We start from the raw sequence: 24,537 nt of genomic DNA on the forward strand, positions 1-24,537 counted from the left end.
GTTAAATTGACTTTACTAGTCTTTTTAAATTCCTAGACCCAGCACACACTACAAGGCATACATTCGTTTTCAAAAATGTATTAGCAGATTTTGCTAATTACATTTTTTTTGATTAGCAAATGAACTAATTTGATAAGCAATTTTGTAGCAATATTGAATGTCACCAGAATTAGTTTTACCCAAGTAGAATTAGCAGAAATGATTTCTATGTACCTCCTGAAGTATAAGTGTGAGAGTAATGAGTGTGCATGTTGAGAGGGCTAAGTGTGAGAGCTAGGATGCAAGAGTGAGAACTATGGTGTGAGAAAGAGAGCTTTGGTGCAAGAGTCGAGAACTATGGTACGAGATGAGTTTTGGCAAGGCTTCAAAAGAGGCAGGGTTAAAGAGTGTGAGAGATGGTGTTGGAGAGAGTCAGGGTGCAAGTGAAGGGTTGTGTGGGAAGCTGGTTGAGACAGAATACATGTGTTTTGTGACTGGGTGCATGAGAGAAAGCAGGGTGCTAGAAACTGTGACTGCATGTGGACTGCTTGGAGGGTGAAAATGAGCCAAGGGAAGGTGAAATGTTGAAAATGGTCAGTTAAAAGATCAGAAATGTGCAGGGCAGGAGAAAGAGGATGCAAAAGATGGGTGCCTGCATGAGTTACCGGCACGAGGGTGGGAGGTCAGAAGAAAGAGGACATGTGTGGGAGATAGTGTGTGTGCATGCCATTTGGGGAAGGGGAGAGAAAGCAAAGAAATGAAGAACAGGGGTCTGGTGGGGTTATGGGGGAGTTTGCAGGGACAAGGTAGTGTAGGGAGGAAAGACCCTGGAATCTCAGGAATTTGGCTGGCGGAAAGCTTTCACTCATTGCTTTGTTATTTTTTGTTATGCTTGCAGGACTGCGCCGCCACGAACTACCTTCCTGAGTGTGGCTTTATCTCTGCAGCAATGACTAGAACGATTCCAGCAAATTGGCAAAAAGAATGCAGGTGAGGCAAAATAACATGCATTTATTTTGCTTCACCTTTCGTTCTTTTTTGCAGACTTTCAATGCTAGTGTGTTTCTTTTGCTTTCGTTCTTTTTGCCCAGGTTAGGGTGGAGTCCGCCCCATTGAACCACAGCCATCAGGTTTGCAGGTTGGACAACTCCCCACTGCACTACATAACCTGATGAAAAACAAGGTGATCTGTTCAAGTTTGGTACTGCAAATTTCAGGGAAAACCTTTGTATTGGTTCTTGGAGTTTACATGTGCACATTTTAACATGTTGATTTTATGGAACACGAATGCCTTTTGTCCTTTGCAATTTGGGTGGTTGTGAAAAGGCAATTTAATGAAATATGCATATTTCAATTTGAACTCACTGAGTATTAGAGGGCAGCCACTCTCTAACACCCAGCACCCGACGTAATAACGCAGCCTGCTCGTAGAAGGCAGCAGGCTGCATAATTACAGCGGCAGGTGCAAGTGTCTGACGAACGGGCGGGAGAAATATTATTCTCAGCCACTTGCTAACACCAGCACCTGCAGTAATAACGCAGAAGGCCAGGCCTTCTGTGATCAGCAGGCTGTTTATTACTGCAGGTGCTGGTGTTAGCACGTGGCTGAGAAGAATATTTCTCCTGCCCGAACGGGCGGGAGAAATATCGTCAGACACGAACACCAGCACTCAAACATTTGCATCAAAAGGGCCCAGCTCCCCCACACAAACCTGCCATAGCACTGTAACTCCCTCGGCCTTCTTACCTGAGAACGTTGAGCCGGAGTGTGAGAGGCGGCTGAGATCCTCCTCTCATGACGGACGTGAGGACGCTGTATCTGGTCTAGGCTGAAATAATATTGATACAATGTTTTTTAGCCCAGCCCGGGTGCTTCTGCCTCGCAGAACAACTTTAAAGTGTCAATCTTTTTTTATTTTTTGCTATGAAAATCAGATCGCAGTTGGTGCGACATGATTAAAATACACAGCAAAATATTATTATTATATTGCAAATTGCGATGCGATAACGCTTATTTTATGCCTTGCACTGTTTTACAATAGAGTGCTGGAGTGGTTACCTAGTATCCCCTGTGTCTAGAAACTCATGTAGCAATCAAATGCTACACCTTCCTATCGAAATATCTTGTGGCAGTGGTTTTACAACAAACTACCATGATTTTTCCCTACCGCGAACAACGGTAGCGTTAAATCGCGGGAGCCATGTTTTGGAAGATGTCGTCTGAGCCTCCTCTGTAAAAACAGGTCCCGGTCTTCTTTTTTCGCCGTTACTTTTTGGAAAGGTCCTTCTAGAGTTTGTCTCTGCACGCCAAACCAGGTTTGGTCCCTTTGTTCCTACGCCTTTGGTGGGCTTCAGGACTGAAGACCGCCGCTGGTGCCTGAGTGGGGTGGGCAGGAAGTGAGGGAGACCCAAATGCACTCTGTCGTGATTGGCTGGCTGGCTGTCCAGCAAGGACAGCCACCCTGATGGGCGAGTGGCAGCTAGGCTGTAATGAATGGGAGAAAACTGTTTAAAAAGCAGTCGACCACTGGATCGAAAGAACCGAAGACGAGCTGAAAGAGGACGGCTGCTGCAACTCCTGGACCATTGGTTTGCCCAGTGAAGCCCTGCTGCAGGTCCAAATCGCTGAGTTCATCTCAACAGAGGAGCCCTTGAAGCAAGACTTCTCCCTTTGAGTTAGTTGGTGGGACCAATGAACTCGTAAGCCATCTGGACGCCATTCTCTGAGCTGGTTGTATTTTCCTCAGTGCTGCAGGAAACCGAATAGCCAGGGAGAAGGACACCAGTTTGTGTGCTTGAAGACAGCTAACGGAATCGAAGAATTGCCAGGTCTCCTCAGTCGTCGTCCGTACCCGTCGTCGCCTATCTGGTTCCCTCTCGTTCCTTGGAGGGGATGGTGGTGAAGGGTGACGTGGAAGATGGACTCTCCTTCTCTTGCCCGGCGGTTATCCAGACGGCCCAGGTGCCGTGGGATCTCCCGCCGGCAACAGGGGCATCCTTGTCCGGATCTCTGAACATAAGGTGTGCAGTGTCTGTAGGATGTCCGTCGACACATCCGCTGGTGGTGGCGGCTACTGAGGCGGGAGCGGTGACAGTGGCGTGGCATCCTCTGGTTCCTCATCACCATGCTGCTCCTCCTTAGGAGGACCTGGCCTCGATGAACCTTTTGTCTATTACGACCTTCAGGCCAGCAAACTCCTCCACCGAGGAGATGTCTGAGCCCTGCAGGACTACATCCCATCCGCCCCTCCTTCTGCTCGACCAGCAAGGACAGTTTAGGGGAGATGATCGGCATCGTCTTCACCAGTGTCTTCACCAGTGTCTTCACCAGTGTCTTCACCAGTGTCTTCACCAGTGTCTTCACCAGTGTCTTCTCGATGGGTAGAAAAGACGATTCCCTCCGCGCGGGCAGGGAAACTCTCGTCTTAGGGGCTGTCTCCTGCAAACCTGCATCTGCGGCCTTCGCCAGGGACGCCACCACTCCAAGGCAAGATTTTGCTTGGTGAACCTGGGCCTTCACGATCTTGTGCGTGCTTGAGACCTTCACCAGGGGGTAGGGGGTCTGGGTTGGGGAGGGTCAGAAATCCCTAAAAAGGCAAAAACATCTGAAGATGGCTGCCAGAGGAGGGACTTAGGTAGATGGCAGTCATTGGCTGGTGGCGGTATGACCCAGAGACCAGTGATTGGTTGTTAGGAGAAAGACAGTTCAGAAGTGAAACTGTTTTTTTTTTTCCTTTACCGAGGATTCCCAGCTTGACGGCTGGGAATATTCATGAGCATGTGAATCCATGCCAGACCCATGCTGGAGAACATTTACAGGTAAGTAACTTGTTCCTTCTGAGAACTACTTCTGTGAACCCTGGCAAAGACTTTTCCGTTTATCTACCAGAACCGTTTTTACCTATACAAGATTCTAGCAGATTGACTTTGGCCTACCTATTGCATTGGACCAACTTCTCCGTTGAACTCAACCTATTTGCACTGTTAAAAAGTAACTCTACTCTACTTTTTATTAACTTAAGCATTTTTGCTCCTACTTCAAATGCTCTGTATGCCATTTTGCTCCTCCTTCAACGTAGTTTAAATGTTTCAGAACCGGTTAGTTTGTAGTATTGTAGGATATTTTTGTGTGATATTGATTGCTTCCTTTTAGTGAATGTTTTCTAACTGACTGTGTAATAAATTAAGTGTTTTACCAAGAAACCTAGAGTGTAAGTGTCTATTTGAATACTTGTAATTGTGGACCTCTGTGTAACCTTATTACAAGCTCACATTCCCTCTGGCTGCTCAGCTTGCTACCAAAAACTGTGTGGTACAGACTTATACCAAAGGTTGGTTTTGCTTACACCTGTAGTCATAGTTGTGTTTAGTGGTTCCAGAGGGTACTGCATGCAAACTTTGCCTAACACCAAGATGGCAAAAAGGCAAGCCAAAAATCTCGTGGCACGGCTATGTTTGACCAGTAGCCACAGTTAGTAGCCAAACGCTGTACGGTTGAAACGAAGTCCCCAAAAGTGGGAAGAATCACTGCTGCCACCAGGTTATCCTTTAAGCACACCTGGAGTAACCAAAAATCCTCTGAGTGTTAGTCTAGGGCAAAACAAAAATGGGCCCCATTGTACTGCAATGTAAGCTGCTTTGTACAATGATATAAAGTTGCAACAAGTGTTACTACTTTTGTAACACAGTAACATGACTAAGGGACACAATGTTTCCCAGTACGGAGTATGAGCAAATGTCAGTGTAGTGAAGCTTAAGGCTTCACTGCACTGCAAAAAAAGCATGTCCGAATCAAAAATATAAGCAAAAAGTTTGGGTGGGTTCCATAATGATGGAAGGAAAGGTGCAGTCAAGATAAATCTTTTTTTTACAGCTGGGCCTCTAAAGAAAGGGAATTGTACTCGTGACTGGTTCTCATTTTACCTTTATCTGCAATACTTAGGTTTCACCTGGTTAATTATTTAGCGATGTATTGCAAGTGACCCTACTGGTGAATGTATATATTTGTTTTATATGGTGTGATGTGATATTACTACCTGCTAGTTTCGTTTTTCAGTGTGTTCTAAAGGCCACTTATATTTTATAATTGACTGTCTAAGCTGAATTGTGCTCTGTGATGACTCATTGATGGCACCTGACTAGACTCACTCTTCCTAGACTAAGCCTTGACTGCGCTCAGTTGTTGACTTGATTGGGTTTTGGCTAAGTCATAGTCTCTCCCTGTTCACAATAATTAGGGTGGCCTCCTAAAATCTTCCCACCAGGGTTGATTTTAGAAATCAATCTGAACAGTAGCCATTTGTGATAAATGCAAACGTGTACGAGGAGAAATATCACATGAATGGTAGAAATCACTCAACTGCCACTATCTTGTCTTAGTCACATTGTCAAAATAACCCGAGAAAATTAGGTAAAGAGTTATAAGGATATATATTATCGGAACTGCCCTTCACTGTAAGGTGATGTGTGCAATTGTAAAAATACAAGAATTCCAAAAGTCTGTCTCTCAGTACTGACAGTCTTAGTGACTAGTCAGTTTCCCCATAAGAATGAGCAAACCTGGCAACCGAGGTAAAGCAGAAGCTTTACTGACCTCCAAAAATCCAGGCCGTGTTTAAAAAATAAGCAAAAAGACTGGGTTTCATAGGAATTCTATGGAGGCAAAAGTGAAGAAATTAATATTTCCTTAGTGTTTGTCTTCATGGACTCTAGGCGACACTCACACCATCCTGAGACTAAGCCTTACCACTCTAATTGATCAGGTTTGGCTGGACTTTAGTGTCTTTCCTGGTCACCATAATAGGATGGCCTCCCGAAAGGATTGATTATGGAGATTAATTTGAAAAATCATTATTGCTTTTTAATTGTTTCAGTGAGTCTTCCTCAATATAATATTGACAGCAAATGTACCATTTGTCGTGGTTGCCTAGTGATTTTAGTGGAGATCTTGCATATTTAAAAAACCTACAACACTGATTTTCTTTTGTTTGGGCTAAAAACCTGTTTTTGTTAAATCCTTCATTGAGCTTTGTGCTGTGATATTCTAGGATTGTCCTAAATACCTCGCTTCACCTATAGTCCGAATAATGGGTTTGTATTCTTTATCTTCAAGGCATTACATTGTACTACTAGCAAGTGCACCAACAGAAAAGCAGAGATTAGAGTGGTGAGTATTTGAGTACAACTTGTGCTTCGTCAAATGATTAGCTTTGGTTAAAATACTCTCAAGATGTATATGTATGCAATCTGATTATTACAAAAATAAATTGTATAAACACTAAGTACATTTTGGTGGCTTAATGAGACTTGATGTTTACGGAATTGATAGAAAACCGATTTTTGAAGTTCAGCAGTAAATGTTAAGTGGCTCCCCCAAATGCTGTTGTGCAATCTTTTCCAACAGATTTATTTGTTTAAAATGTTGTTCTTGAAATGAGAATGTCGACATATTGTCTTCCCCAGTGCATAGTTCTGTTTATATCTTAAGTGGCAAGATTAATCCGTTTTCAAAGTGGAACATTGTTTTATTTTAGCCTATCCTTTGCCCCTTGTCTTTATTAAACAGTGAAAACCTTCCTAATTTAGAACACGAGGTTATGTTGAAAATACCTCCCCTCTCGAGCTCTTCGCTCCTCTAACTCGAACTCCCTCGGGGTCAGTCGTTTTTCAAAGAAACAAGCTAGGGGTAGATATGTCTTCGGCTGCGGCCTCCCTCTGGAACAGCCTCCCTGCCACTTCAAAACCCGAGGAGAACCATTTCTGGTTTTGAAAGCACCTCAAGACCTTTTTCTTGGCATCTGTCTTCGCCCCCCCTCTCCCCTGCTGATCTGTTCTCTCTTGTCTCAGTGCACCTGGCCACCCTCTGATCTCTGGACCCAGGTACCTGCTCACCCTACCTCTTGCCTGCACTGCCTCCGGGCCACCTCTTGCACAGGGGCCTGTATCTGTACCCGTACAGTCCTGCCCCCCTTTTTCTTCGTGGCACTTATCAGACCTACCCTGTCTGCTGCCTTAAACCCAGCACTTGCTGGCTGCACTACCGGTTTGTTGCCTTTATTATTTATTTATCTTTCTTCTTTGCTCCGCCTTTTCCACTTATCCCCCCTTCCATGCACTTTTCCCCTCCCACCCTCCCATGCACTTGTGTGTTCTCAATGTCACTGGGCCTAGTAAGATCTTTGTGTTCTCCATTGTTCCCCTCCCTTGCCGCCCTCTGAAACACTTGTGTACAAGCGCAATAGAAATAAAATATCAATATCCATGTTTGCTGGATATTGTTTAATCATCTAATATTAAAACAGAATTTCGTTTTCTGTAAATTCCATAAGGCCTCCCCGGATCACCCCCCCCCCCCCCCTGCCCTTCCTCCCCTTGTCCCCTTGCCCCCCCTTTCCTCCCCTTGCCCCCCCCCCCAACCCTTTTAAATGTCTTGATCACTTACCTATTTCTGGTGGACTGGACTTCTCCTGAAATTCCTCTTCCATTGATGCCATTTTTCGTACATTAAGAATATATGGTCCTTGATTAACCTAAGGTGCCAAGTTTTTTTCTTTTACATTTGTGCCCTAGTATTAAGCCAGAATTCCTATTTGGGGGATCTTATGGCCCCTTTTTGGATCCCCTCAACTTTTTGCTTTTCCCCCCAGTTTTCTCTGGTACCCTAATCACTTTGAAGTCCTTGACAGTTTTTTTTATTTTTCGCTTGTTAGGTGCTTAAACCGCAAATACATACTGTATCAAGGCACCCACAGGGCAACCGGGAGGGGACAAGGGGATGAGAAACATTAAAAATCATAACAAATATGCCATGCAAGTGTTCACAGTGTGCAAGTGCAGAAGGGAATGGGATAGGTGCTGGGGTGCTCATGGGTGAGCAAAAGATGTAATGCAATGTATGGTAAGTGCAAGCCTCCAGGGTGGAGGGTATGCTGAGGCAAGTGCTGAGGATAGACAGAAGCTGGGGGCAATTCGGTGTGGAAGGTCTGGCCCGCAAGGATGCATAATGGCTCTGGACACCAAACAAGCAACTTTGATATTAGCGTAGGAGAGAGGGGTAGGGGGAAGGAGGAGGTAAAGGGAAAAGTCTTGAGGAGCTTCCGGAATTTAAGAAACTCCTGCTCAAGAGGGAGGGGGAGGCTTTTCAAAGAAGGGAGCCATCTGAGGCAAACGATCGACCGCCTGCCCTCCTTTTTAGCGCAACGCTTTACACACAGTTGGTGCTAGAGGAGCGCAGAGGTCTAGAGGGGGAATATTTAGTAAGGGAGAGTTGCAGGTATTGTGGTCCCTGGCCCCATACAGCCTTGTGGATGATGCAGTGGGATTTCAATTTAATCCATGAAGCAACTGGGAGCCAGTGAAGACTTTTACGAGCAGGAGAGATGCGGTCACTGGGCTTGAGGCCAAGGATAAGTCTTGCTGCCCTATTCTAGATTAGCTGGAGGGGTTGCAGAGTGGAAGAAGGTAGATTCTGGAGGAGGCTATTGCAGTAGTCCAGCCTAGAGAGAATCAGGGCTCGGGTAACATTGAACTTCTGGGGGAAGGTGAGAAAAAGTAGAATTCCTTTGAGAAGGAAGAGCTTAAAGTGGGACTTGTTGGCAATGTCCTGACTTTGAGGGAGGAAGGAGAGAGAGGAGTCAAAGATGACTCCAAGGTTTCTGGTTTCAGAAGGAGGAGCCGGGGGAGAGCCCACAGAGGAAGGCCAGAGTGAAAGGAAGTCTGGAGTAGGGGTCCTAGTGGGAAGGATCTGTTTTGCTGGCATTGAAGCAGAAATCATTGGAAGTGCACCAGGCCTGGATGGCAGATGGGCAGTCCGGGATGATGGAAGGTGCAAGAGGGCCAGCAATACGTTTGAAGAATAGTTGTCTCGTCTGCATAACACTGGAAGTTGGTGGGGATGGAGGTGTTGAGGCGTGCCAGCTGAGTAAGGTAGATGGAGCCAAGGTGAGAGGATAGAGCCTGGGGGGGGGCACCAGAGGTGGAGAAAGATTGGAGAAAGAAGGATGAGAGGAGATCGTGCCCAGGATGACCTGGGAGGAGTGGTCAGTTAGGGAGGAGGTCAGCCAGTCCAGTTCCCGCTCCGAGTTACTAAGGCTGTTGTGGAGCCTTTGTATGAGGATGGAGTGGTTGAGTGTGTGAAAGGCAGAGGAGAGATCAAGAAGGATGGGGACAGCTAGAGAGTTGTATGCAAGCAGTTCTTCACGGGTGTTCATAAGAGCAGTTTACGTGCCTTCTTCCATGGTGATAAGTGGGGAGGGGGAGTGGCCAAGGGAGGCAACAGGGTGAGTGATGGGTTGGGGGCTGAATAACCATGCTGTTCAAGATGTCCTGAGTTTCGTGGTGAAGTGAGTGGCCAGTGTGTTGCAGAGTGCCTGAGAAGGAATAGGGGAGGAGACTGCGGAAGGGTTGGCTAGTTCCCTGCCGATTATTAAAAGTTGAGCCGTGTTGTTGGAATGCGCCAGATACTTGTCCCTGAATGGTGGGCCCTTTCCTTGTCATGGATTGAGAGTCTGTATTGCCTTTGGAGCAGGGCGCAGGCCAGTTTGTCAGAGGGTGAGCCTGAAGTTTGCTACTTCCGTTTCGCAGCTCTACACTTTCGTTTCAGGGCTGCACGTTCGGAGTCGTACCAGGTGTTGCTCTTGGAGGCGAGTTTCAGGCAGATCCTCATGACTGGGGCAACAATGTCAAGGGTGTTCGTGATGGACAGTTGGAAGTAGCTGAGAGCAGTATCCGTGGTAGTCTGAGTTGTGGAGAAGGGGGTAAAGGTGGAAATGAAGGCAGCAGCTGATGCTCGTTTCATCGGACGGATGTTTGTGAACAAGGTTGGCAGGGCTTTTGGAGTTGCAGACACCGGGCCATAGGGACCCAGGAGGGTGAAGAGTGGTCTGACCAAGAGAGAGGGGTGACCAGAGGAGAACAGAGTAGATGGTGGCATCCAGAGTGTCCAGCAGTGTGGGTTGGACCAGAAGGGAGAATGTAGAGCTATAGAGAGGTGCAGAGGTCCATGAAAATAGTGGATGCTGCGCCAGGGGAGTCCATTTGGATGTTGGTCACCCAAGAGGAGCAGTTTGGAGGAGGTTGAAAAGAGGAACTGAAATCCTCCATTCAGAGAAGAACAGGGAGGTAGCGCCTCGAGGCCAGTACATGGTAGCAATGGTTGGGGTAGAGGAGGAAGAGATTACCATCTTGCATACTAAGCTCTCAAAGGAAGAGTAGAGCTGAATGGGTAAGCTGGAAGAAGGAACCCACTCAGGGAAGATTAAGGCAACCCCACTGCAGCACAATGAAGTTGTGGCTTGGAAATTCTCTTAAAGCCGCCAAGTAGGAGGGAGTCAAAAGCAGTGCCTGAGCTGGCACTTAACCATGTTTCAGTAAGAGCGAGAATGTCTAGGTCAGTGTCATCAAGGAGGCAGATTTCAGCTGAGTGTGTGTTGGCTGACCGGCGTGAAGTTGCCAGGTGGCGACAGCCGCTGCCTTTGAAGGTTTTTTTAGGTGAAGTACATGGGCATGGTACTTAAGTCAGAGGCGGAGGGGCAGAGGGAGTTTTAGGGGCAGACAGAGGAGAAGGAAGAAAGTGAGTGCCATCTCAGTGGCAGAGGATAGATGAGAGAAGGAAAACAAAGGGAAATGGGGGCTATACTCCAGTCCTGGACCTTACTCCCAGGCAGCCTAGTAGTTAAGGGGGGGGGGTACAAATAGAAATGCAGAGCAATAGGTGAACGCACAATTGCATGGAGAAGGGAAAAGGGGGAAGTGCGTGTAAGGGGGAGAAGTGGAAAGTGCAGAACAGAGGAGAGAAAAGAATAAGTTGAATAAATACAGGCATTGAAAAGGTGGTAGTGCAGCCGGCAAGTGCAAGATTAGTCAGATATGGTATATCTGATAACTGCAGAGGAAGTGTGGGGCACTGTATGGGTACAGATACAGAACCCAGTGCAATGGGAGGCCCGGAGGCAGTGCAGGAGGGAGGCAGTGTGAGCAGGTACGTGGGCCCGAAGGACAGAGTGTCCAGGTGCACAGTGCAAGAGAAAAGCAGGGGAGAAGAGGGGCAAAGGCGGAAGCGAAGAGTAAGGTCTTGAGCTGCTTCCGGAACCAGAGATGGTTCTCCTAAAGTTTCAAGGTGGCCAGGAGGCTGTTCCAAAGGGAGGCCCCAGCCGAAGACCGAGATCTGCCTCCAGCTCGTTTCTTTGAAAAAACAACTAACCGTGAGGGAGGTAGAGGAGCGAAGGGCTCGAGAGGGGAGGTATTTGCGGAGGGCTAGTTGAAGGTATTTTGGACCCAGGCCCCAGAAAGCCTTGTGGACAATGCAGAGGGCTTTAAATGTAATCCTTGCATCCACTGGGAGCCAATGAAGGGATTTCAGAGCTGGAGAGATACAATCCTAGGGCTTGAGGCCAAGGACCAGTCTTGCAGTCTTGTTCTGGATTAGTTGTAGAGGGCGGAGAGTGGAGGCAGGTAGATTTGGAAAGAGGCTGTTGCAGTAGTCCAACCTGGAGAGAACCAGAGCTTGAGAGACGGTGAGCTTCTGGGGGAAGGAGAGGAAAGGCAGAGTACCTCTGAGGAGGTGGAGTAAGAAGTGTGACTTTTTAGAGACGTCGGACATGTGTGCAGAGAAGGAAAGTGTGAAGTCAAAGATGACCCTGAGGTTCTTGGCCTCGCAGGTGGGGGTAGGAGGAGCTTATATAAGATATGTTGGTTCGCCCCAGTCCCAGCCATGCCTCTCAGGCACCCCATTGTGATTTGTCACTTTACTTTTTCGTCTTAGAGAATAGGTTGGTGATGGCCGGGACATGCTTTAATTGCTTTACTACGAATGCAAGACATTTTATGGCGTTGTTAGCCTATTGCACCTTTTTTGATAGTCATTGGGGTACCAATGGATTTATTTAAATTCTTGTCCAGCCCTTATGTTTTCTAGGGCTTCCTTTTTGTTGGGTAGAATTTCATTTGTGTGCACTATTCTCCCATCTTGAGTCCCCCAAAGCTTTTTGGCTGGACTCTTGGATTTTTGATAGTTATCCTGAGAGTTGGAACCTTTATCCACACTGTCTTATTTTCTCTGGGAACCTTTTCCAACCCCTTTGGTTGTCTTTTTGGAGAAATGCTTTTCTCCATCTTTCAACACATCTGTGATTTTATTATTGCTGCACACAACACTTTCTGTGCAGTGCTGCTGGGAGCTCTTTGAGCTGCCCTTTTGATTTTCCTTGTGATAACGGGTTGCAAGGATATGGGGATACTTTCTATACTATCTAACTTTTTTGTGGAATCGGCACACCCCACCTGATTTAAAAGTGCTGAGGGGATACAATGTGTACCCTTTTCACTTCTCCTGTAGCTTTTTGTTAGTCACAAGTTCATGTGAGTGGATGGTGGCAGTGGATTCTTTTTAGCGATTTTTAATGAAACTTGTACACAGGCTGCTGTTGAGCTGCTGTAAGAGACACATGGGCCACCATTGTACTAAAATGGTGCCGGTATTATTTTTTCGATGACTTGTAATTTTTTGAGCCCTCTGCCTTGCTGTGATAGGGAGGTCTTGATAGTTCTTTTGACTTTTGCAGGTTTTCCTTGCCAAGCCCACCAAGGCTGTCAGAGTGCCTGAAAGGATAGGAAATGGGGGAGGAGGCCGAAACTCCCCGTCCTTTTCCTGCAGTGTGACTGCAGTTCGAACTGGGAAGCTGGCTATCCTTCTGGGCAAGTCAGACCCCAGATTTGCACGTATGGCTGGTATGGTGATTGGATGTTCCAGCCGTTTTGCCTGCATAAAGGCAAGGGTCCTGGAGCAGCAAGAGTCTCGACCCATGGAAAGAAGAATCGGAGGAAGGAGGATGACTGCAGCCACTGTCTGCAACCTCCAAGGACTGCTGAGTAACCGCTACAGCCGCCTCTTTTGATCGTCGGGGAAGATCCAGACCAGATTACTTCATCCCCTGGTGAGTATCATCCAGTCTCAAGAGCCAACCTGCATTTTTAGCCATCCCTTGAAGAGCTGCCACTGTCCTGGGCTGCAACTCCAGTACCCTTGGACCTGGACCAATTTGCTGTGCATAGTCTCCTCAACCGGGGTTTAGGCTGGAATTTCATGGGCATCCTGCTGGACCTCCAGTGACTTTCCTGCTCTGAGATGTCTCCCCTTCCAAATTGAGGAGAAAGAAACGCAGAAGTCTACCGTGTGACAACCGTCGCTGAACCAAATGTCTGTGTAAAGTCCCAATGAGACAGTATCGTGAAGATAGTCTGCTGGGTGTCCCACTGCAAGAAGCTGACGTCTGCTCCTTTTTTACAAGTTGCTTTTTCATCCTCCAGGCCAAGAATCTGAACAGGAGCTGCTGTCTCCTCACCCTTGGACTCACCAGTGACAGTCTTCTTTCTTCATGTAAAGGTACTGTCACCTCATAGGTAATCGCCTGGATGCTTGCCTTAAGTGTGACCTCTCCTGATCTTTCTGAGACACATTGGGTCGGACAACCCAACTGTTCTTCCAGGCCTAAGGACACTGGTACTTTGATCTACAATCCTCAAGGGGGTCTCAGCCTGACCTCCCTGACGGATCTTTTAACTAAACATTTTAATTATCTGCAACACAGAATAAATCTATTTTGGCAACCTTGACAGCATCTGCCTTCCTTTGTTTTACTGTCCAGGGGCCGTGGTTTCCCCAGTGCCACCTCTGACTGAGACTCTTACCCCCAGATAGGGTTGTACTTTTTAAAGAATAGGCTGCTTAAAAGTACTTACCAGTATCTGTGTTGGGTTACTGGAGGGAGATTTATCATTTTTATGCTTCATCCCCCCCTCTCCTATTGAGACCCTAAGCACTTTTTGCTGGACTTGTCGGTCAACCTTTTTCTTTAAATCCTGAATGACTGGAGCCTCTTTCCTCTCATTCATTCATGTGGACGCTGTCTTTTGGAAATCTAGTCTTTATATTCTACCTGTACTATGGATCCTTTCTGCGCCATAGCTCTTAAAGGCATCTGCGTTTTTACTACTGCAGCACACTGCCCCTTATGGGCAGTGTTGCTGGGGATCCTTGGGGTCCTCCTTTAAGATTCGATTTCTATATCCTCAAGTAACTATAGTTCTTAAGAATAGCGAGATTCTTAGTATCTCTCCCAAAACTCTAGTGCCAAAGGGATACCTAGTTCTCCCCCTGCGCTCTACTCGTGTGACTTTTAAGTCACATGGGCAGTCTTAGTTCTGGCTGGTGGCAGTGGATGTGTTTTACCAACTATTGCGTAATTTTTATACCGCAGGCTATGTACATAGCCTCAGTAGTGTACAATAGGGGCACCCAAGTACCAACTTGGGGCCTCCCTTCTTTTTTCGCTATTACTAGCGTGGTTTTTCTTTGTTAGCCCTTCTATCCTTCTGGGAGGGGGAGGTCAGTGAGTGTGTTTTGCCTTTGGCGGGAACCCTTGGGTATCCCTGCCTAGGCTCCACAGTACCTGGGCAGGCCAGAAGTGGGGGAGGAGTCTTCCACCTCCCTGTCTTTTGTCTGCCAGAGTGCCTGAATAGGACCAGCTCCCACAGGGGTCTGTCTGTCTGTCCTGATTGGACACCCAATCGCCCCTTTCTGTAAAATGTTGAGAGATTGCAGAGGAGTATGTGCTGAAATTGTATAAAAGGTGAGGCGTCTGGAGTGAAAAGCAAGTCAACCACTCTTAACTGAAGTAACCGAAGAAGACTACCAGAGACAACTACAGACCCTTTGCAACAATGAAGCGGCCATTACTGTCCTGACCATGTTTTTTATGCACAGAGGAGCTCTGAAAAGGACTCTGCCTTCCCTTTGGCTGGTTGGAACAACCACTCCAAAGACCAGCTTTGAATTGAGACCTCTCCCGAGGTCCTTGGAGTTTCCAGATCTGCAGAACCCCAATACCAGGAAACATGCTGCCCATTTCGAGTGCATCAGCATGGAAAGGCTGAATCCGTCAATCATTGTTGAACCTGTAAGGACACTCCAGAGATCGGATCCAACTTGCCCAGACTCCCTCACCAGAGTTTGGGACTACAGAGAGCGAAGATTGTCTGGATGATCTGTGTCCTTTGATGATGGTGGTGGTCTTGAACCAAGCGAATGTTCTCCAGCATAGCGTCTGGCATGGATTCACATGCTCATGAATATTCCCCGTTAGGCTAGGAATCCGCGGTAAAAGAAAAAAGTTTCAGTTAACACTATATTTCTCCTCTAAACCAATAACTGTCCTCTGGGTCATACTGCCCCCTTCCAATGACAGTACTCTCCCTAAGACCCTCCTCTGGTAGCCATCTTCAGATTATTACTGCACGTTTCAGTGTTGCGGGTCCTAGAGTTTGCTCTCCAAGCTATTTGTACGTTGTTTCGTGTTTTTGATGGAAAGTTATCTTTTTCTTTCAAAGAAGACTGTGCTCTTTGCTTCTCTTGCCGACAGCAGGGACCCATTGTCGATGAAGTTCTGCGCCCCTCAAGGGCAAAGATCGTCTAATATTCTAGAAGGCCATCGGGCCTACTTCACGCCCTCCAACCATGACGGAAGATGCATGCTACAGAATGTTTGTGCCTCTATTGCCTGCACCTGGACCACAAGGAAGTGGAGTGCGAGATATGCCTCGGGTTCTCCAAGAAGAAGACGACCACGGACAGGCACAGTAGACTGGCAGCATGGCTTAATGCCCAGACATGTGACCTGTGCTCCCAGCAGGGTCATGCCTCACCCTGGACCGGCTGGTCCGAGGAGCGGTCTTGTAAGTCCTTTTCGAGAGCGGCTCATCCGTGGGGGCTTAAGATCAGGCCAAGAGCCACAAGTCTGAGTCTACCGGGTTTGCAGCGGACGCGTGTTCCAATTTCGATAGGGCACGATAGACATCACCTTCCGCCTCCATTGCCAACCAGGAATCAAGCTCCTCTTCGAAGAGGAAATTATCTACCCCTGCTAAACTATGTGAGAAATCCAAGAAACAGCGGACGGAGGAGAAGGCTCAACAGCTCAAGCAGTCCCAATCGGCACAGGCTAAGACCTCGTCGGCGACTGCTTCTGCCACAACAGCTAAGGGTGCTGACCCTGCGAATGTAGCCCCTGCAGCTCAGGTGTCCTTACTTCCCAGACGTGACACCGCTGCTGTGTGGCATGCAGAAGGGGGGTGGGGGGAGGAACCGGCTTGGGCCCCAGTTCAATACCCTGAAGGGAGGAAAAGGGTGGGCAGGGGGCGGGAAGGAGGCCCTGAATCCAGCGAAGACCAGGAGTCCTTACACAGTCCACGAGGACGACGGCAGGGCCTAGTTTCCCTATTATGACTTTGTAGCCGAGGGACATTTCCTTTGATATGTCGACCCTGCACACCTTGGTGACAAAGAGCCACATTAGGATACCTCCGGCATCTGGGGTACCCCACATCCCCAATCAGCCACCGACCAAGAGGAAGGGTCATCCGATGCCCCCATTTCAACCTCTGCCACAATGTCGGGTTCCTTATCTCCCAGCAGACCCAGGCACAGAGACGGAAACGGCCACAACGGACAAGGATATTGCTGCAGCAGACGGGAAATCTCCACATTTGGATGCTCCACATAGGGTGTTACCACCAGTTGAGGTGGAATTGTTCCACTCCATGAACTCCAGAGCCTCCGAGCTATTCCAGCTAGTGCCTGAGGAAACCAAGAAGGAGGGCTTCTTGTACCAGAGGCGCCAGGCCAAGAGCATGGCGGTGCCCCTTCTGGACAACGTTTGGGAAGAGGGCCTCACCCTCATGAAGAAACCTTGCACGGCTCCAGCCAAACTGGATAGGCTGGAGAAATGGTATTGGGTCCCGGACTACGCACCCAAGTGCCTGTTGTTGCATCCATTGCCGGATTCGGTGATATCGGCGGCCGTGAGGAAACTGTTGGCCAACCCGTCCTCGTCTTCGGTCCTTCCGGACTACGCGGGGAAGAGGATGGCCGCCAAGGGAAAGCAGGTGATTTACACCGTGGCATCCACTACTAGGTGGCCAACGATCCTGATCCTAGCCAGGTACGACTGAGTTGTGATACAAGCTGAGGCCTAGTCTGGAGTTCCTCCCCAACCATAAAATGGAGGCAATCGCTCTCTTCCAGGAAGGGGAGGTAGCATCTGATCACGCCATCACAGTGGCATTGCACGTCGCCGACACAGGTTCCTCTGGCAAATGGGGAACAGTGTCTGCCTTCGTTGCCAAGGCTGGATGAAGGCCACAAATTTCCTTCAGGAAGTCCATGCGAAGGTGCTGAACATGCCCTTCCATGCAGAGAACCTATTTGGGAAGTCATTGACGAGTTCCTCCAGACCATCAAGGTGGATATGGCGCCGGCCAGTTCTCTGGGCACCCTCCATCAGCACTGCTCTTCTTTTTGCTCCTCCAGGGGAAAGTCGAGCAGGTCTTCAAAAGGCTTCTCCTCATCGTACAGTCGGCCTTCCAGATCCACAACTCAGGAAGCCTACAAAGGCAGTTCCAAGGCCTATGGTAGCAGAAGACTGTTGCCGTCGCCCACAGGGCAGGATGCCGCTCTGAAGCAAGCCTGAACCGGCAGGGACGCCGGGCCCCCACTCGTGCACCCCAATGCGAGGCTGGCTGACTAGGTTTGTCAGGGAGTGGCGAAAGATCACCACGACAGAAGGGTGCTGGACGCTCTCGCCCAATGACACACCCTGGAGTTTCAACACAGGTGTCCACCGATGCCTCGGTTACCGCCAGGAGCAGCACATCCCTCAGCTCCTGGAAGATGTATGGGCCATGCTGCTAAAAGGGGTGATGGAGCTAGTTCCCTAGCGACTCTGGGGCTCTGGAGTCTATTCCAGATACTTTCTGGTCAGAAATGAGACTGGGGTCGGGGGGGGGGGGCCCATCCTAGACCTACTACGTCTGAACAAATAACTAAGATCCCCAAAATTCAGGGTAGTCGCGTTGCAGCATATGCTCGGCCAACTGGAAAGAGGAGACTTCTTGACGTAGTTTGACCTGGTGGACGCCTATTTCAACGCCCCCATTTCTCCTGCATCTACCTCATCTGGCTCTGCAGGTTGCAAATGCAACCCCTTCAGGAGTTCCTGGATGCTTGCTGGATACAGGTGTCCGGAAGCTTCACGGACAAGCTCTCATATCCACATCCTGGACGATCTTCATATCCACATCTTGGAGCTACAGCAGTGTTCCGGGGTCTCAAGTCATTCCTTCCGTCCCTGAAAGGCAAGGTGGTGAGGATCTTCATGGACAACACAACCACCATGTTATATATCAGGAAGCAGGGGGGCACTTGACCAGAGAAGTTCATTGTCCCTCTCCACCTGGCAGGAGTCAAGAACACCATTGCAGACTCCCTCAGCAGGGAACTGCGCTTTTGCCACAAGTGGGAGCTTAGTCCGGATCGGGTGGATCGCCTATTCATTAAATGGGGCAGGCTCCAAATGGGTCTGTTTGTGACGGCGGCAAACTCCATGTGTCAGAAGGTGGCCAGCAGCTTCCACCAGCTGGATATCCTGCGGGACGCGTTCTCCTTCCAGTGGGGAGGGCTGTTTCTGTAAGAGTTTTCTCCGTTTCCGCTACGAGTCATCAACACTGTGTCCAGGCAAGATGATACTCATTAACCCGGCATGGCCGATGCAGATTTGGTATCCGGACCTTCTCTGCGTGTCAGCGTTGCCTCTGGTCAAGCTACCAGTGGTTCTGGATCTTGAGAAGAAGGTGCAATCCTTCATCCCGACCCCGAATCGCTGAACCTGAGAGCTTGGCTCCTGCAGCCCTAGAGTTTGGAGGATATGAGTTGCCTGCGGACTGCAGTGAGATCCTCGCCAAGGCTAGGGCATCATTGATCTTGAAGTGCTACGGGCACAAGTGGAAGTGTTTCACTACGTGGTGCCGGTCTCTGAAGATTTTCCCGCTCAGGGTCACAGCTCCTCAGGTCCTTCCATACTTGCTATCCTTGGCCATGGCCAGACTGGCGCACGCATCGCTAAGGTTCATCTGGTGGCCATCTCCTGCTACACCAGGTCTCCAGGGAGATGGTCTCTTTGGTCCCACCGACTAGTCAAGGAATTTCTCAAAGTACTTTTTTCGATCTTTCCCGCCAGTGAAGTCTCCTGTCCCGGTGTGGGAACTGAACGTGGTTCTGACGAGGCTCATGGGCCGGGGGGGGGGGGCGGCTTTGATCCTACGCATCATACCCCATTCAATGTCCCCTCGTGGAAAACGGCTTTCCTTGTGGCCTGTAAGTGGCTTCAACCCAGCACTCCAACTAAGTCAATGCCTAGTATGGGATGCCCAATGGAAACCCTTATTTATATATTTTTATGTCAAAAGTTTTTATTTCTGGATGATGTACCCTTATATAACACCCCTCTTTGAATCCCCCCCAGTCTCACTGAACCAAGAAGGTGGTTTGTTTTGCAAATTAAGATTTATTTGAAGAATTGAACAATATATATATCAAACTTTTATGAATATGAACAATATCGGAATATCACACTTATGAATATTTATGCAATGATCAGCAATAGGTAATATGACAATATCAACAATCTCTTTAATCAATTAGGAATAGGAAGATTAATGTAGCAGAGAATAACTTTGTATGGATTCAAGGAATGCAGTGATATGAAAGAATGCAACACAGAAATGAACTTTGAGTTCAACCAAAGACAATGTGATTACTCTTTCCTCCCTGTCACTACTCACTCCCCCAATATGCGATATAAAGAGATGGAATGAGGGCACACAGGTTTCAGTAATAACAATCAACAATTTCAGTTTCAATCCCGATTCCCCTAGCAAGCTTAGAGAGAACAGTAATGATTTTAAAACGGGTCAATTGCTTTTAATGTGGTTTGAATTCAATGGGAAAAAAGCTAAAAATGATTCTTAATTCGCTAAATGGGATTCAGAACTAATGAGTTGCTTTGGATTGTTTCGGGTAAACACTAGCAATGATTGTTGAATGGTTGGCAGATTGAAAACGAAATTCAGAAGTTGAATGCAAGAAATAGCTATTTTTATATAGAGTGAAATTGAGCCAAATGCAAATTTTCGGCAACTTTTCAGCGCGCGAGAAATACGATTACAGAAAAACTATAAGGAATTGGTTTGTTTGAAGCTGAGGATGTTAGCTTCAAAATGACATTTAAATTTTGTTTCTAGGACGTACGTTTCAAAAGTTAGAGGTTTTAGTGAAGGTCGATTTTTCTCAAAAAGGGTCAAGATTTTACAAATGGGATTGCGCTTTTGACGATTTACAAACAAGAATGGGCTTATACTAAGGGGCTATGAAGATGCAAGATACCCAACAGCCAGCCACCAGAGCAGTGGCGCCTCCGCTCTGACTTTTGTCCGCCAGGACACTTGACTTTCTTCAGAAAATATATTTAGTGCAAGGATGAGTTATGGCTACAGTTATCACAAGTCTATATAATGAGAAGGATTCAGGATGGACACACAATTCTATAATGCGGTTCTGGATAGGTTTAAATAGATTGAATAGGATTACTTTAAACTAAGAGATGACTATGGATAGTTCTATACTGAATATTCACTACTATGGCTTTGGAATGGACCCGTCAAAGATCTGGTCCAAGGTTTGGCTGGGATTCGCTCGCCACCGGTCAGGTCTCAGGCGCTTGGTTCTGCTCTCAGCAAGGCACTCTGGTCTGCACGGCCTCTTGGACTGGATCTGACGGGTTCTGGGTTACAGCACTGCTCTACTGGTTTGGATCTCTGGTTCTAGTACAGGTTCTTGGCCAGAAGCAGTAAAACAGCTCAGCCAGGCTGTTGGATTTTGTGGTGCCCCTTGAAAGTTTGGGGTTAGAATCAGGTTGCAAAAGAGTCTAAAGGCCAGCTGAGAAGGGTTCAGCTTTTTGGATTGGCCTTTCTACTTCAGAGTTCTGGAGTCTGGATTCTGGGATCTGGAGTCTGGATTCTGGGTTCTGGAGTCTGGATTCAGGTTCTGGAGTCTGGATCTAGGTTCTGGAGTCTGGATCTTCCTGCAGGGTGCTTCGCCAGTGGATCAGCTGATGAGTGAATGTGTGTGTTGGGGTCCCCAACAGTCCCTATTTATCCTTCTTCCAAAGTGGGTGGCGAGGCTGATTGTCTATGCCCAAACCTCTAAGAATCTGATGGGTCAGAGAATTCCTTCTCTCCTGATTTGAGAAGGGAACAGTGTGTCATGATGTGTCATGTTTATGGCTTAGGGAGAAAACCTCCCCTTTGTCTCTGTACAGTATATCTTATTTTTCATAAAAAAACATATTTACAGTATCCCCAACTTGTTAATAATATTTTCATTACAGATTCACTAAGGTACGTTTCTGTCAGTCTGATCCTCCTATGAGTTTTGGTTCACAAATGAGTTTTTCGCGCTTTTGGGCAGTTACTCAGTGTCAGTTCTGTACAAATTTTTACACATGCACACACATACCATCAGGGCATATTCCTGGAAATGTTCATGTTCCTAACATAATCACAATAGCTAGAATATGAAGTTTTTCGTGGTTCAGTCTATGAATGTCGCACAGATTCCAGATTAGTTTTAAACTGTGAGCAAACTTTTCATTTTAATAACCTATAAATCCCATATTTTTATCAGTTCAGTAAAATTGTCTGTCTTTTTCTTAAACATACAGTTTCTTCAATTTCAAATCCACACTTTCAGTCTGGCCCGCCTCCAAGGCTTGGCTGAGCCAGAAAGTCACATGGTTTTGTCTTCCTGGGCAGTTGGTGTCAGTCCCACCCGAATTAGCATTTTCATTCAGCTCAGGGGAGTCCTTTGTCTTCACTCAGAGCAACATGCCAAAGTGCTGCTCCCATTTCCTTTCACACTTGCCTGTCAGATACTCAGCAGAGCACAGGGGAAAAGATTCCTTTGTTTAGGGAGAAGGTGTGGAATGTGTTTGAAGCTCAGTGGGGGGGGGGGGGAGAACCTCTTGGAGTTCAGCTAAATCAGGTTACCCTATGGTCAGTTGTGACATTGTTCCTTGTGAAAAATGACAGTTACAAATTTAAAATAAGCAAACATATCTTCAATTCCAGTCTTTTTCAACATGAAAATCAATGTGTAGCACCCTATATTGTATTTGATGGAAGTCCCTTCTTTGGCATATTTAGCTTTTGAGACACAAGTTTCACCTGTCAGATTTAGAGATCGCCAGCGTCTGATGGAGGCGAGTAACGGTATTGCACCCATTTTTGACATATTTCTTTCCAGCAACCATCTTCAAAAGTGAGTTTTGTTCTGATAACCTATACTTCTGCTGACATTATATTTATGTGGATTCTTGAAGTAGAATGATCAACACCCCACAAGGAGGTTGGATCTTTTGGGTGGTTTGTGAGCCATGGTTTTTGCAAATTTGACAACCAAGAAAAACAGATTTCCAACCAGCTCTTTCTTTTGCACTCATTTTGCTCCGTGGGCAGCCAAATGATGGGTTTTGGCAGTGGTCTCCTGTGTTACTACTGGCATAGGCAAAAGTGGATGGCGGCCTATTTTTCAGATTTTTCCTGTGCACTTCTGGGTGATTTCTAGCTAGCAGAATGCTCTCCGGCGGCCATTTCTGATGTTTCTGCTGCAAGCAATGCACAGTAATGTTGCAGGGCCTGAACTAGTGGTGTTAAAACATCCCACAGGCCAAAACCTCTGCCAGAAGGGTTGGTGAGATCTAGGCCCTATCCTGCAAGCAAACGTACCTGACTTTTCATTAATCAAGGTTGGTGCCTCGAACAAACCCCTCCTACATGCCGAAGATTCTGTCAGAAGTCCACCTCAGCTAGCCTTTGGTGCTACCTGTTTTTTCCTGAAACCTTGTCGCCGGCAGCAAGGACATTAGACAGGAACTGAACACAACGTCCAGTGAGTGCAGTGTGCCCCTGCTCGATTATCTGCAGGACTGCTATGTGGAGGTCCACATACACCTTCGAGAAATTCTACTGCGTTGACAGGGATTCCGTGGAGGAGTGTAGTCGGCCAAGCAGTGTTACACAGTCCGTTTGCTTGCGGTGAGTCTGTTCCAGGGTTACGTTTAATTGCTTCTGTTGAGCCTTGCCACCTCCCGTGGCTGTGTAATGTACTTCCATATATTATTCATGAGCATGTGAATTCATGCCAGACCCCATGCTGGAGAAGGTTTGTTACTTACCTGTTACTATTGTTCTCCAGCTTGGATTCACATGCAAACCCTCCAGCCGAACCATACTGCCACTTTACGTGCTTACCAAATCTGAATATGGCTGCCAGAGGAGGGGCTCAGGGAGAGGACTGTCATTGGATGGAGGCAGTATGACACAGAAGACAATGGTTGGTTTAGAGGAGAAATGAAGTTTGAAAGTAAAACTTTTTTCTTTTACCGAGTATTCCCAGACTGGCGATGGGGAATATTCATGAGAATGTAAATCCATGCCAGTCCCATGCTGGGGAACAATAGTTAAAGGTAAGTAACTTAAACCTTATTTCCCAGTTTACCATAGTTTTTATACTTTATGCTTTGGGAAAATCTGGGCGAGGAAGCTTTACTATAACAAACCATCAAATATTCATGCATTAGGGAACATTCTCCCTCAGAAGAGGATAAATACTGCATTTCCCCTGACGGAGTACTCTCGTTCCTTTGACATTCTCTTCCCATGTGATCCACCTGGCTAATAGCTACGGGTTAGGATCACGTAGCGGCTGCCTTCCCCTGGACACATGGGAGACTTTAGGCTGGAATTATGAGAGGCTTGCACAGGATTTATCACAATGGTAAAAGAGCTGCAGATCATTAAGATTTGTTCTCCTTCCTGAAGCACCAGGCACAGGTACATGGACAAAGGATAGATTTGAAAAGATAATTGACAGGGTGCCAGAGTTATCACTTTTATGGAAAGATACCCTATTAAACCGAAGAGACTGTTTTTAGATGAAGGTGAACCACCCCCCAAATCTTTCAGACTCCATCACATGATGGTTCTCAAGATATCCAGGACGACCAGACCAAGGCAGTCTATATCTTCTACAAGACCCAGGGAACAGAGATCAAGGTACATGGAAAGGGGACGCTGACTAGGGTACTTGGCTGGCTATTTCCACTCACGATACCTTAGTTGAGCAAGACACATTTGTTGATGCTGATCTACTAGATCAGCCCAGAGACTCATCGCCCATTGCTGATCCTGTACTCTTTAATCTGCTTAAGAGCAGCGGAGCACTTCCAAAGCCAGACTGGGGGGGGGGGGGGAGATGTGAATGAGGGAAAGGCTGAGAGCCAGTCTATTGCCTTATTATATTCAATTCAAAAGAGAATCTCACCTTACCTACTCGCACCATCCCTCAGACGGTTAATTCACATGTGGAAAAAATGTTAAGGCCTGCACCAACAGACCCTCAATATATTCAAGGTCATTTAGCACCCGAATCAGTAGTGGAGTAGTGGTTACTTCCACTAGAAAGCGTGATAGAGTAGCCCTTTCAAATGGATTGTGTCCTCCCACGTATTCCTTATCTATGATATTCGTATCTCCCAGGCTCCGCTGTTTCGGGAAAAAAAATTCTGCAGAGGCCGCTGTGCATGAGGTTGTGGCGTTTGTCCCTCGACTGTC

The 24,537-nt window shown here is 47.3% G+C and overlaps 1 protein-coding gene across 3 annotated transcripts in view; it reads left to right on the forward strand.

Annotated features, from left to right (window-relative positions):
* PAPOLA (poly(A) polymerase alpha) overlaps positions 1-24,537 on the forward strand; it is a 1,157,717-nt gene that overhangs the window by 421,501 nt on the left and 711,679 nt on the right. For all 3 annotated transcript variants that reach the window (XM_069637718.1, XM_069637717.1, XM_069637719.1), the window contains one exon: positions 6,092-6,145. In XM_069637718.1, the coding sequence (XP_069493819.1) occupies positions 6,092-6,145 (54 nt within the window). The remainder of the gene's footprint in view (positions 1-6,091; positions 6,146-24,537) is intronic.

This window comes from Ambystoma mexicanum, chromosome 14 (assembly GCF_040938575.1).
Source record: "Ambystoma mexicanum isolate Mex_15411 chromosome 14, UKY_AmexF1_1, whole genome shotgun sequence".
In the NCBI taxonomy this organism is placed as follows: domain Eukaryota; kingdom Metazoa; phylum Chordata; class Amphibia; order Caudata; family Ambystomatidae; genus Ambystoma; species Ambystoma mexicanum.